Raw genomic sequence first — 14,883 nt, 5'->3', positions numbered from 1 at the left:
TATTCTAGAACTAAAGTATGACAAATATAATTTGATCCCTGGCAATAAGCACACATCTGTGTAGCTTCTATCATAGAAGTATTTACATCGTGAGCAGGATCGTCTGAGTTTTAGCCCTTGCTGCTCAAACCAAATGAACTCCTTTCTTTTCCTGTGAAGGAAAGACTGGCATAACTAAAATGTGCTTCTATAAGGTTAGGTTATCTGTTCTGGAAAGCCAAGTTGTTGGTTGGTTTCCTGGAAGCTTGAGATCTCGTTTTCTAAGATACATTACAATAATTAATCTCCTATAGGTTCCCATATACAGCTGCATGTAAATGTGTCTTGTGAATAAAGGGGAACTAAATCATTGTTGCTGTCTGTCTTGAACACCTTCCCAGGCCCTGGAGGACCGTCCAAGTTCCTTGTTGGTAGATCAAGGTGATAGCAGCAGTCCATCCTTCAACCCTTCAGATAACTCCCTTCTTTCCTCCTCATCACCCATAGATGAGATGGAAGAAAGGAAATCCAGCTCCTTAAAAAGGCGACAGTAAGACCATCTTTCACTCCATTTTTTACAATGTTTTGAAGAGAGAAATGAAATGCTTAAAAAATGTCCATTTTGAACTGGCAGTAGAAGCTATTAGTCTGAAAGGGGGAGGACTTGTGTTAAGTGTCAAGCATGTAGTCATGTTATGCAAAGAAAATTTTTTTTCTCGAACAGTAGTCGCAGTTTCAATTTCTTGTGATTTTTTTTAATTATAGTCGTACCTGTGTTTGACTTCTGTCACGCATCAGTCTCAGTTATTCAGGAAAATGCTGATCTTTAAATGTTCAGACAGCTATTAGGCTTCAAAAAACTGGTCATTCCCCTTGTTCTGTACTACTGCACTCTTAATTTCTTTATGTAGTAGTAAACCGTTACCATGGTATAACAAAAACATGCCTGGTTTCAAGATTATTTAAATCTGTGGGTAAAAACAACAGTTCATATACTGAAGAGTCTCCCGAGCAGAGACTTAATAGCATTTTATCTTAAACAATAGTTAAATGTTTAATTTTAATGACACATGTAAGAAAGCATCTGACTTTAGATAAACAGAATCAATCCTGCTCCGGTTCCAAAGTCAAAGCAGCATCTTGCTTAGAAAGATTGTGCATTAATTCTTCTGTTTTAGCTCTGCTTATCAAACATATGTGACCACAAATGTATGAAAGGTTGTATGCCATTAATCCTCTTCAAGAATCTGTTTCATTTTTCAATGAAATATGTGTTGACCATTTTCTTTCCATTGTAGCTATGTCTTACAGGAGTTAGTGGAGACAGAGCGAGATTATGTACGAGATCTGGGCTACGTAGTTGAGGTATGATGTTTTTCATTCTCTTGATTTTTCTTTTTTTTTAAAATGTGGTACTGACTATCTGTGTAGCTTGAACATCACAATTTTTTTCAAAACAAAACACAGAAACAAACTGAAAATGTTAATGTTTGTATTCTGAGTTTTCCCTCCTGCAACCTTTTAACATATTAGAAATATTGCATCAAATCTTTTTCCCTTCTTCCTATTATTGTGCACCTTATTGTTCTGCTGAGGAGTGTAGTTCTTTGTAATTTTTTAAGATCACTACCTCTGGCCTAATGGTATCTTAGACTAGATGGTTTTATTTAGCACAAATAAGTTTTAAAAAGCATTGTAGCTCAGCATATAGAGCAACTATCCTGGATTTGAAAGACGCTTCCTCTCCTACTGCTAGGCTTCTCTTAGACTTTCTAGTTTCTCCTTCTGTAAAATGAGATAACATCACACATCTCCCTTCAGTCTTCGGCTACCAACAAAATACATTTGGAAGAGTATAGAGAATGAGCATGACAGTGAATTTCAGCCTAACAGGGTTCAATTCTTAAACTCTGTTTTAAGGCAGGGGGGAAAGAAAGATCACCATTGTGATAATCTTTTCACAGTATTTAAAGGGTGCATTAGAAGGCTATGAACAGATGTGTTTTTGTAACTAACTAAATAATTCCTGGTGAAAATGCTAGACATCAAAACATAAACTCTGCAACTAGAAACAGACCTGCTAATTAGGAATAGAAGTATTAGGAAAACATGGAAGGAACAGAGTTGGATGAATATTACAAAACTTATAAACACTCCCGGCTCTAACTATGTGATAGAATTGCACAGTGAGATGTGGGTATATATATACCAAAAAAGAGAAGACAGGACTATGGGAAAATGTAAAAGGAACTTTATTGCAGCCAGAATGCTTGCTAATAGAATTGACGTTCAGTTTTTTCGGTGTTCAGTTTGCTCATACTGCAAGTAGTAGTCCATGCAGTGTAGTCCCATATGCAGTGCGGCTGCTTTTTTCCTCAGCACACTTTGGTGTAGGGTTAGTGTCGATGTCTGAAATAATAAGAAACACTGAGCAAAGAAGCGCAGAAGCCAGTCCTGTGGCTCTGACATACTCGGTAACAGCCCTACCTGGCAAAGCATTGCAGCTGCTTCAGACAATAAGGAGAAGGGCTGTACGAGTTTCCTCTATACTTTTGAGTCTGTTGACACGGGCTAAATTAGCTAGAGTGCATTCATCATTGTAGCCCTGGGCAGTGTTGTGTAGACAGCCTCAAGCCAGTTTGTGATAATTTGTGTCTATGCTCTTTGTTATGCTATGTTATAGAGCAGTGTTTTGGTTTAGTTTTGTGTCCCAAGCAAGCTGTTGTCATAGGCAATTTGGAAAGCTTCTGGGAAAAGGGAGATTAAGACACAACTCACTTTTTTTAAGTTAAAATGTTCACAGTAAATTTCCTCGGACTGTTGCAGGGTTATATGGCACTTATGAAGGAAGATGGCGTACCTGATGACATGAAAGGCAAAGACAAGATTGTATTTGGAAACATTCACCAGATATATGACTGGCACAGAGAGTACGTATTAACTTGAAAACCATCTGCTGAACAATTCTACTCAAAAAATACTAGACTGGCTTTAAGAAATTTTTTTTCCTCAAATATTCAGATACAAGGTAAATACAGTTAGTCTTGTGCTTTGAGTTGCAGATATTGTAGATTCAGCTTATAAATGTTGGTATGAAGGTTTGCTTTAAACAAGGATGCTTATATAGAGAAAGTGCTGCAACTGAGAATCTATAGTATGGATAGTATTATGTACAGAAGTTTGTACATTGTTTGAGGCTTTGTTTTCAAAAATGTTTTCTCTAAGAATACAGTCTGAAGAATTTCTTAGAGGTTAGCATGGCAGTATGAGCACCTCAGGCATTCAGACTAGGAAGGAGAAAAGTTTCAATCAATATATGAAATTAAAGAATTTTATGAACATTAGTAATTTTTAATCTTGACATAGATTCAGTGCATTCTTTTTAAATTTAGCTTAAAATATTACACTGTTAACATTGTCATTTTGGACGTACATTAATATCCCAAGCTGCTGATAGGGGACACAAAGTGGACCTTTCAGTAAGACACTTTGCCTTGCAATTACCTGTTGCTATAGTGTGTGCTATCAGAAAAAAGTACTTATTCTGTTTATGTTCAGCTTCTTTTTAGGAGAGTTGGAGAAGTGCCTTGAAGATCCAGAAAAGCTGGGATCCCTATTTGTTAAGCATGTAAGCACAAATGTCGTTGTTGGCAAACCCCTATTGCTGCTACTGACCAACATGTTTGATTATTAAGGATTATCTACGGTACAACATGGTCAAAAAAGTGCTGCAAAATATGCTTCACTGTAAGAGATGGAGAGATAGCTTATAAGCTTGTAAATACACTAAGTAAAGGCTCCATTTTTTTGTTCCCAGTATCTTCCTGTGGAGAGGAAATATGAATGAGAGCCCCATTTTTCAATTCAGTTCCAGTTCTGTGCAAGGGAATTGTCATTTCATATGATACCTGCTTTCTAATCCCAGGTATCCATGCAGTACCATGGAGCATAGGAAACAAAAGTAGGAAAGAAGCTCATTCTTCTTTCTGGTTTCAGTTCATTCTAGTTCTGTATCCTTTCCCCTTCTGTATCCCTCCCCACTGAGTAGTGCTTGAGATTCCTCCCTTTTCACTTGGGGAAGGAACTGAGAGTGCCAGAAATTCATTATGTTTAATTTTAGTCCAACACAGTACCCTTTATAGCTTTATATGAGTCCCTGTTTTTGTACTTTTCATTTATTTATTAAAAGCAATGACCATGTGATACATGTGGATATTATAACACTTCAGAAGGAAATTGGATTAACTAGTTGTCTAGAAACTAGATGTCAAAATTCAGGACGCATCAGACATGCCACTACTTGATCATTTTGGTGTCTCTTTGCATAGAAATACAATTTAATATCTGTTTGAGATGAGGTTTCAAGGTACTGCAAATCACACAAAACAGCAGAAGAGAAACAAGTATGCAAAGACTGAAGGCAGACTGGATTAAAGCAGGTTTAATGGGTTTCAGATCTTCCCTGTTGTCTGTGTTTGAAGTCAATACCAGGGTAACAAAAGACCACAAAACCAAACATTAATGTAACAGTAACACTGGAAGCCAGGCCGAATTCCTGGACTAATGATGAGGAATGAGCTGTTTCATTTCTGAGGGATCATTTAACAAAAAAAAAAAAAAAAAAGGTATGGGGAGAGGGGAGAATTTGTCACTGGTAAAATGGGAAATCTGGAGGAAGTATCTCTCACTGTTTCTGATCGCTGTTTTACTTTCTCCTGGTATATTTGTAACTGAGCTGTCTTTGAAAGGGCACCCTTACCACTCCAGATGGAAAGGCAAACTGTGATGCTATTACAATACCTGCTAGCAAAACCCTGACTATCAGCTAGAACATGACTCTTCAGTTCCTGCTCTTAATCTGTGTTTTGTGTCCTTTTTAATTTCCATCTAATTTCTTCCTTGTCTTCACTGGTCAGTACTCCATAAGTCTCTGAGCAGCAAAGCCTCTAATGGCAAACCAATCCTAGCAAAATTATAAGAAAGATTTTGGAGAAGGTAATAGACATATATGATATGTCTGCATTTCTTAACCAGCAAGGTCAGTAATCAAGGATGAATCTTAAAGGCTGAAGTTATGCTCTCTCTCTTTTTCGTTGTTGCCTTGGTATTAAAAGCACATGCACAAAATGCAGAATCAGAGTTAAAAAATACTAGCGCCACCATTTCCAGGCTACATCACCTACGTCCCCACTCAAACTCCCAGTAGGACAGCTAATACTAAATAGAAGACTTGAGAGGTTTCTCCTAACTACTCTGTACAGCTAAACAGGAGGAGGTCATTATTCTAATATATTATAATAATAATATTATTAAAATTACATAAAAAATGATATTTCAAAGGCTTCATCCATTGCTCTTGCTAAAAGAAGATTACCATTTTCATATATTTTGTATATAGACCCGCTGAGCTATCATCTCTAAACACCTGTTTTTCAGGAGTATTTATAATTGTGACAATTTTTTGACTTGTTCTAAAATCATCATGATATTCCCAAATAAATGTGTTTTCAGATCTGTAATTTCTGCATATGTAGCTGCTTCTTTTCCTCAAAAAGACCTTTTTAAGTTCATACTTTTGAACAGCTGTACTTCTTAAAATAATACTCCATTTCAATCTGGCATGTTTTTTTCTTGATCATGATGTATCATTCTCTATATTTATTCTTCTAGGAGAGAAGGTTGCACATGTACATAGTTTACTGCCAAAACAAACCAAAGTCTGAGCACATTGTCTCAGAATACATTGATACGTTTTTTGAGGTAAGTTCCTGAGATATGATATATGTGAGGTGAAGGGCGTATACAAATCATAAGCATTATCAGGTCTGTTGACCAAAACAAACAAAAAAACCCAAACAAACAAAAAACCCTACTCCCCCCAAAAAAGGCAGCACATACTGTTGTTACTGTTTTCAGTTATAATTTCTTGCCATTTCTGTTCTGATTTCTCAAGCCTGATACAGCCTCCTAGAGGTGTATGAATCTCTCGGGGAACAAAACTGAAGTTTAGATGTGAGATGTTAATTAATCAGTAGAGTCTCTTCCTTACTAGCCCTAGCCCGGGCACTTAACAGTGCATATTATGTGAAGTGGCAGTTTTGGAAGAGCAAAGATCACTGTTGAAAATAGACTATATACAACCTGTGATTGAAAAATGACATTTCACTATGCAATCTTTTCAAAAAAAGATATGGAAGAGGGAATACTTTGGAAACAAAGCTGATACAGATAAGGGGAAGGATTCCAGCTTTTGCTAACTGAAGGTTAGATTCTGCTCTGACTTTTGCCAGTTTCTGCTCTGATAGCCATTAATAGTGATATATCCTGCTGTGTTTCTAACTCAACAAAACAAAGTTGTTTCTAACTGAACGGACAAAAAAATGTTTGTTTTACAACCCTCAGGATCTAAAGCAACGCCTGGGCCATAGACTTCAGCTCACGGACTTGCTAATAAAACCTGTGCAGAGAATTATGAAATACCAGCTGTTACTAAAGGTAAAGTGATGTTGAAATGAATGATTTAATATATGTCTTAATGGATATATATTCTTTTTTAAATATTGCTGATGCTTTTCTACCCTCCTCACAAACAGAACCCAGATTTGTAAGCAATGTCATATGATTATTTTCTGAGCATATTCAGATAGCTTTAAAAATTACAGTAAATAGCTTGGTCAGAATTTTGCTTTTTCTTTTAACAGTTAACAACCAAATGAACTCAAGTCAGTGACATGGAAATGTTTAGAATTTGTACCAATGTCATATGAAGGAGAGAGGGATCTCCCAACTGTTTCCAGATGTAAATGTGATATGAGTTGTTGGGACTCATCTCAATATTTCCATCTACATCTGCAACCGTTTTAATATCACATACATGTTTACTGAAGAGCAACCCTGTGTATGGCAGAGGTCATTGCCTTAATAGATGTTCTTATATGAGCTAAATCAAAATAGTGAATAAATCTTAAGATATAAGAGCAGGAAAGCACTGCAGCAAGAAGCTTTAAAAAAGAAAATTTTTCCATGATTCTTCTGCAGTCTGTCATTTGCTGACAGAGGATGGCAAACTCAGATGTAAGATTACTCTTTGCTGATTAATGAGAAAAGAACTCATCTTATTGTTTTTTTATTTTTTCAGGACTTCCTCAAATATTCTAAAAAAGCTAATCTTGACACAACAGAACTAGAGGTACTTGAGACATTTTCTCTTAGTAATTTGAATGGTCTTTACTCTGAACTTCTCTTGTTTTGACAGAGTCACTTTTCTTTTCTGATCTTCTTGATAATGTGATTATATAATTTTCACATTTCTGTTCTAAAACAACCATAGCAAATGAAACAAAATTTTATGCTGCTAACTCATTTGGAAAATAAAGCTTTGACTTTTTATTTATCTTGAACAGAGAGCTGTAGAGGTCATGTGTATAGTACCAAAACGGTGTAATGACATGATGAATGTTGGCCGCCTGCAAGGATTTGATGTAAGTTGGCTGGAGTTTTGCTTAGATTTTCTGTCAGGTTCTCTAGAAGTTAACCATTAATGTTGTGGGGAAAAATGAGGTTGGGTGCTCCTTCACTAACTGGTTAGCTGGTGCAAAAAGCAGTGAATGAAAAATCAAGTCTTAGCCCTGCCATGGACTTTTTCCTGGGAAACCTTACCTGTTGTGTCAGTCAAGCTAGGTAAGTCCTTCTGCAAAATCTAGGAAGCACTGGTGTTATTACAGTACCCTTATTGACTAATGACTTGCAAAATAATGAAGTAATCAGTTATCAGCTGGTGAACAGACCTGACTTCAGTAGCGTAGACAAAGGAGGAGTTGCTAAGGTCAGTAAAGTACCTGAGGCAACTGTAGCCCTTCTCCATGTTTTGCCAAGTCTATAGAGATGGAAATTGGCTGTTGAAGCAGTATGCATCAGCCAGACCATAGTCACATGTTCTACTTGCAAAAAAACCCTTTCTGCGCTGTGATGCAGGTATGAGCTTGAATTCTTCCCCTTTTCGGCACCCTGGAAGGCATTGGAAGAATATATGGGTTACTGTGGGAGAGTGATAAAAGCCATAGTGTTACAAGCCTCAAACTGCAGTAGGAATTGAAAAGAGTGGAGTGCATTTTTGGGGTTTTTTTTCTTGATGATGCTTGTTTTTTGAGAAAGGGCACAAGAATGTCATGTGTATGGGAGGATCAATGACACTCAGAAACTGGAAAGTATACAAAGCTATTTGCGCATTAGCATCTGCTCAGAAAGGTTGATTGGGGAAAGAAAGGAAGAACTGCACTAAATGTGTTTCTGCTTGCCTCTGTGTTTAGGGTAAAATTGTAGCCCAGGGTAAGCTCCTGCTCCAGGACACATTCTTGGTTACAGACCAGGACACAGGACTTCTGCCACGCTGCAAGGAGAGACGGGTCTTCCTGTTTGAGCAGATAGTCATTTTCAGTGAGCTGCTAGATAAAAAGAAAGGTTTCTCCATGCCCGGATTCTTGTTTAAAAACAGTATCAAGGTAACTGTTGTGTGTGAGTCTTTGCGTCCCCTGCACAAACTCTGCTAAGGTAACAGTTTCTGATTCAGTGTGGAGTCACTAGTGACATCTAGATGTGCAGTCATAAAGCACAATGAGGTGTCAGTCATTTCCTGAAATTACTTCCTATCTGATTGTGCTCGTTCTGGTAATAAATGGAAATCTTTGGATTCCCATACTCTGATGCTTCCCACATGAAGCATAGCAAAACAGGTGTTCTTGTACAAAGCTGGACATTCACAAAGAGTTAAGTCTTCAGCTCTGCTGTGTGTACACCACATTGCAAAGTCATTGCAAATAAAGATAATAACTCTTTATTAATGTATCCGTTCTTCTGAGTTTCAGCTGAAATCAGTCCAAACGTGTAGGTAATATTTGTAAGTAGTGCCACCTTCTTAGATATGTCAGCTGTTCCTCAAACAAAAAGCGTTTACTCCCACTTCAAGCTTTCTCTGAAACAAAGCCTGATGGTATTAGGGCCCACCAGCCCTCCTCATGAAGTGTTTTAGGTGAACCCTGCTTCCCTTAATTCACCTTGGTGCTCCACCTGCCACCTGAGCATCCTGTTTAGCACTGACTGGATAGCCTGTTCCAAGGCATTGCTGTATCTGCAGCAGTAGCCTTTGGTGTGGGCCAGTGGTAGACCTCCATAGCAGGCTCAGCATTCTAAATAACAAAAAGGGAGCATAAGGGATGGTGGGGCATACTGACCGGCTGGAGATTGTTCAGGCACCGTGTGTCAGTAAACTGTACATTAATCCTTCATTTCATGGTATTACACTGAAGGAAAGAATGGTCATCATTTGAAGATCTGACTCTGAGTTCCTAAGTAAGAGATTTTAGGGGTATGTTTTCATAAAATACATGAAGTAAATTCTCTTTTCTTTTTCGTGAAGGTGAGTTGCCTTTCCCTGGAGGAAAATGTGGACAGCGATCCATGTAAATTTGCACTAACATCAAGAACGGGCGATGTCACGGAGACCTTTATTTTGCATTCTGCCAGTCCAGGAGTCCGCCAGTTATGGATCCACGAAATCAACCAAATTTTGGAAAACCAGCGCAACTTTTTAAATGGTAAATTATTTCCTCTCACTGAAACTTCATAATTAAATGACTTCTCTCTCATCTGTTGTTTCTTGGCTTTGAAATGTTTTGCAAGTCTCCTTTTTCCTGAGCTAATACAGAACAGTTGGGGATATGTGCTGCATTTCTGCTTCAGAACAGATGCTAGTATTTATTATAAGAATGGTAGTCTGAGTTTACATGGTGTTCTCTTGGTGAAATTTTCCAAATGTTTTGTGGGAGTGAATCAAGATTGGCACCATCCGTTGAGGTGGAGAGCTTATGTACCCCTCTTAAGCAAATGCAAGCCTTTAAAGGCTAAACCCAAGTGGAATTTTAAGTATCTGTTCAGAATATGTTTTGCTTGTGTTATTTTGGTAGCCATTGTTGTCACATCTTACTGTGACAACAACATTCAGATTCTGCAGGAGAAAAGTAGAAGATGGTAGTGTCTGCTGTGACACTATAAGGTTCTCTCCATCGATTGTTGCCCTCTTTTGTTTAAAGAGTTGTAATGAACAGAACAACAAGCTGAGAATTAGAAGTCACACTTGTTTTTTCCCAGTTTGGCTGCTGACTGACAATGTGATCCTAGAGGAAAACATTTCTGCCTGGTTTCAGATTTTTCATCTTTAATAGAGGTACATATAGCAGGTCATGAAGGTGTGATACAGAAAAGTGACTTGAGGCACGACCGGCATTGCTTAAGGGAATTTATCTTATTTGAACAGCACTCCCCTTTTGCCGGTAAACATGTCTGTTTTAAACTGTTCCTATTCCCTTTCCTGCCCTTCTCTCCACGATCACGTCCCCTCCCACCCCCATTGCAGCCTTGACGTCCCCAATCGAGTACCAGAGGAACCACAGCGGTGGTGGAGGCGGCAGCGGGAGCAGCAGTGGTAACAGCAGCGGCCCCAGCAGCTGTAGTGGCATCCCCAGCTCCAGCCGTAGCCGGCCATCCCGGATCCCCCAGCCTGTCAGACACCATTCCCCAGTCCTGGTCTCCTCTGCAGCCTCGGCCCAAGCAGAGGCAGACAAGATGTCAGGTATGTCCATTCACAATCTCTCCCTGCCACACTACAACACCTCCTTAGAAACTGGCCTGAGCCAGCCAGACAGGCACCCTCCCAATGCAGAACCGGATGGTCCTCAGAGGGAAGCTGAGCAGATTCCCAAGATGAAAGTTATTGAAAGTCCCAGGAAGACAGCAGGAAACATTTCTGGCTCAGCTGATGGAGCCCAGAAAGACTCACGTGGAAGCTCAGAGGACAGTCGATCAAGAAACAGCGTAGGATCGCTGACGCTTGGGAAGCCAAGGCCAGGAGCCATCTCACCAATGAACTCTCCTCTCTCCACGACTTTCCCTTCTCCTTTTGGCAAAGAAACCTTCCCACCCAGCAGCCCCCTGCAGAAGGGCTCCTTTTGGAGCTCCATCCCAGCATCCCCTGCCAGCCGCCCTGGCTCCTTCACTTTCCCTGGGGACAATGACTCCCTCCAGCGGCAGGTCCACCGCCACTCTTCACACAGCAAGGACACAGACCGCATGAGCACATGCTCCTCGACCAGCGAGCAGTCAGTTCACTCCACCCAGAGTAATGGGGTAAGAGCGGAGCACCTCTGTCCTGCGAGCTCTTCTAAAACCTTCCCGTGCTCCCTTTCTGTGCATTACCATCACTCTCCGTACTAACTTCTGGCTCTCCAGTGCTGTACTGCTCTGAAATAATCAACTGTTCAAATATCTTCTGCACATTAAAAAAAAAAAATTCTCTACTTCTCTGTGTATGTATACATACATACGTGGATATGTATACAGGCACAAAAGCAACTGCTAACATTAGGTGCAATTTCTGCCTCTGCTGAAAACATAGATCACTAGGCTGATACTTACTAACTTGCTCTCCTTGCTTTTTTCGTCTCTAATTTGAAGGCACATAATTAACATGCTGAATTGTGGCAGCCAGAGCACCTCGGGGTATGCATTGCAGCCAGCACTTAAATCTGACTTCGACATTTTGGCAGATTGCCTTGGGGCTTTTTTCGCTTTCACGCACAAATCCGCCACCATTGTCCTGTTGAGTTTTAACTTCGTGGAGATATCTACAGTACATTCCCTGGGCTACTTGATTTTTATTTTTTATTAATTTTTTTTCCCCCTCTCCTTTCAGCCTTAGTTGATGTACAACATTCTCTTTCTAAATCCTGTGTCTGATCAAGAAAGCTTCCTGCAATCCACTCAAAATAGGCCAACAAAACTTGCTAAAATAATCTTCCTTCTACTACGACCAAAACAAATAGTGGCTCCACATGTCTTTTCTGCTTTGTAAGAAGAACTGGTTTAGGACATCTGGAGATTCAACCTTTTAGCATGCACTTGGTGTGTTTGTGCAGGAAGCTGGGGTATCAACAGAATCCACATTCTCTGTAATAACGTCCACCAAGAAATGCAACACAGCAACCACAGGGGCATGTGCAAATATAAAGCAAAAATTTCAAGGCACTTGCCATGGATATGGTAGGCAGGCTATGGTGCCTTTCTTTTTAAACATTTGATTTTTCTCTCACTAAGTGTTGTGTTCACAAATGTTTGTTTTTCCACTCTCTCACAAATAGTATGTAATACCAATTTTGCAAATCACCTAACTTGCCAGACCTTTTTTAAATGCATGCATTTCTTTATAGAACTGTTTAACACACAGAGCTTTCTTGACTTCTTAGTTCTTACATTTACTTTTATAATAGCTTCAGAAGAAAAAAATATGCTTTGCATGTATTGTATTTTTATCCCAATCTTCCTTCAGCTTTTCATTTGTTTTAGCTCTGTCTTGTGTTTATCTTCGGTCTAGCAAAATGTGATGATAATATAATCTCTGGGATAATTTGAGTATTTTGCAGTTACTGTGAATCAAGATGGTGGTACTTTTTGTATGCAGAGAAGACTTGCATGCTATTAATTGATGTCGTTCCATTAAAAAAAGAGAGAGGGGGAGATGGGATGGCACTGAGTTTTCAAAACATTTGAATTTTGATACTATCTCAGCAAAGACACCATTGCTTTTTTTATCTTACTGAATACATAATATCTGAATGCATGCTGTCTTCTTCACAACTATGTTTCTTTTAGTTTGGTAATTGAGATGAGTCATAATTCTTCATTTGTAACCTCATTTCTAGACCATACTTTAGCAGGATTCCACACCACATTCAACAGGCTAGAAAAAATGGGTTGTGTAGGTTTATATTGATTTAACCATTTGTGTGTGTGCATTTACGTGCACATATGGTTAAGGTTACTTATGGAAGAGTTACTTCTAAGAAGAAGAAAAAGGAATTGGTATTGCTAGTATTTCAGGAATACGGGAGGAGTTTTTTACATTTTGATTGTAAATCCTCTAGAGGAACTGCAGAACTTGCGGTAGAAAAGCATTAACTGTGCAAGAATAATTACTTCCTTGCAAGGCAAGAGAAAAGGCTATCTCTGTGGTGACAATAAATTTTGATATAAACAAATTCACAAGAATGTTTGTCACTTAGTAGTTACCGGACACTTGTTTATTTAACAGATTTACCTGTCCTTGTTGAAAATAAGAAATATTCAGAGTTTAATGTGATCCGTCAAGACTTAACTATTAAAAAGCAGTGTTATGTTTCAGGAAGGTCAGTCCTGTAGTTATACAAATACTGCTGCATGCTAAGAAACAGTATGTTCAGGAATAGTGTGCGGGACAAGGTTTGGAGCTTAGGTTGGTTTCTCAGCTTCAGCCTTCACTTCATCTGCCCCTGTAACAGAAGGAGTTAACATAAGCAGCTTTCTCTGAATAGAATTCTTTTTCATATAGCTAAAAGAATCTAGGAAGTTATAATCTTAATTTAATAAAAATGACTGAAAATGAGACTGGTTTTTTGGTTCTACTATTCCTGGTTTGCCTGAATCATGGAAGGGGCTTGCTAATACAAAAGACCATCCAGACAGTCCTCTAAGCCAGACGAAATGAGTTCTCCCACTGGAAATACAGCATCTTGAATTAACATAAATATCCTTTAGTAGAGGTGTAATCCAGGATGAGGTCTTCCTCTCTGTGGTAGCATTTGCTTCATCATCCTAATAGGGGGAAGAAAGACAGAATGGACTTGAACCATCCAGTTGAACAAACTAGTCCAGCTAGAATAAAATGTACAGATTCACTGGAAACCTAAGCATCAGTTTGCTGAACATGCTATGAATGAGTAATCTGACACTGTTCCTTTCCAAATGTCTTGGTTTCTCAGCCAAAGCACTCATGGGGAAGCACAGGCACCGAGAGATGGAGTGACTTGGCCTTGAACAAGCAGATTGGAAGACAATGTCATTTTTGGGGCTCCCAGTGTACCATGCTGTCCACTGACCCCTGCTGCATCCCCTCAACACTGAGGGGAGAAATATTTGACAGTTTTGAGAAAAAAGATGACACTGTTTTAATCCTGTGTGTCAGGCTTTCCACTTGCTGCTAGCACATACATGGTGCTAACATGTGGTTACGCTCTCCAGCTGGGTATTGATTTCCTTCTTCAACTCAGCTACTACTAAGCAATAGTGAGCCCTGACTGGTAGTTACCTGAAACAGTTTGAAGTAAGAACAGAGACAAAGGACAGGCACACACACATACACACCTCATCCCACATCATTAATAGTCCATCCACTTTGTTTTTAACTTGTTTCAAGAAGGAGATAACTTATTTCAGAGAATAGGTTGCACAGTCTGATAATAGATTTCACATTTCCATTTATTCAACCTCGTATGAGAAATGCACACAAATGGACAAAAGTATTCTTACTTCTAAAAAATAATAACTGCGGGTGTATTCATGGCTAGGAGAAGGCTTTTTGTTCTGAAAAGTAGTATGACTTTTAATGTACACCTGATCAGCCATAATTAGCTTTCTGCAAATGCTCAGTGGGGAAATGAAGAACATTGGTGAACACTAGTTGAAAGTATGTGATAAACAGCTAACAACACTCAGCTGTCATAGTCACTAATCAGTTAGAAGTGAGATTTCCAGCTTTATTCACATAGTTCAGTGGATCTATTTTGCCCAAGAAATGAATAATTTCTTATTTCAGTAATTTACCTCATCCTGTGCATTTAAATGCATAAACGTGATCATACAGATTCAACCAGGGACAAGCCTTGTGGTTTTGAGACATACTGTCAAAAGCCTATTTTGTTCTTTTGTACCTTGTCATGTTTTGTGTGCAGAATGCTGGTGTCTGAGAACTGACAAATAATGCTAGGAAAAACTATGTTTTTTCTGCTGTTGGAATTCCCAGTGTTCGAGGTAATGATT

General features: G+C 39.0%; 1 protein-coding gene across 4 annotated transcripts in view; it reads left to right on the top strand.

Moving 5' to 3' along the window:
- TRIO (trio Rho guanine nucleotide exchange factor) overlaps nt 1-14,883 on the top strand; it is a 254,789-nt gene that overhangs the window by 226,714 nt on the left and 13,192 nt on the right. For 2 of the 4 annotated variants that reach the window (XM_074874187.1, XM_074874178.1), the window contains 11 exons: nt 381-529; nt 1,278-1,344; nt 2,806-2,909; nt 3,538-3,607; nt 5,650-5,739; nt 6,382-6,474; nt 7,118-7,168; nt 7,383-7,460; nt 8,289-8,480; nt 9,395-9,572; nt 10,391-11,160. In XM_074874187.1, the coding sequence (XP_074730288.1) occupies nt 381-529; nt 1,278-1,344; nt 2,806-2,909; nt 3,538-3,607; nt 5,650-5,739; nt 6,382-6,474; nt 7,118-7,168; nt 7,383-7,460; nt 8,289-8,480; nt 9,395-9,572; nt 10,391-11,160 (1,842 nt within the window). Of the gene's footprint in view, nt 1-380; nt 530-1,277; nt 1,345-2,805; nt 2,910-3,537; nt 3,608-5,649; nt 5,740-6,381; nt 6,475-7,117; nt 7,169-7,382; nt 7,461-8,288; nt 8,481-9,394; nt 9,573-10,390; nt 11,161-11,725; nt 12,066-14,883 lie in introns of those variants that run through there. The other 2 variants (XM_074874198.1, XM_074874207.1) reach the window with 2 other exon arrangements.

The sequence above is a fragment of the Strix uralensis genome, chromosome 1 (assembly GCF_047716275.1).
Source record: "Strix uralensis isolate ZFMK-TIS-50842 chromosome 1, bStrUra1, whole genome shotgun sequence".
NCBI classification, from domain to species: domain Eukaryota; kingdom Metazoa; phylum Chordata; class Aves; order Strigiformes; family Strigidae; genus Strix; species Strix uralensis.
This window is presented reverse-complemented; position numbering and strand designations above follow the sequence as displayed.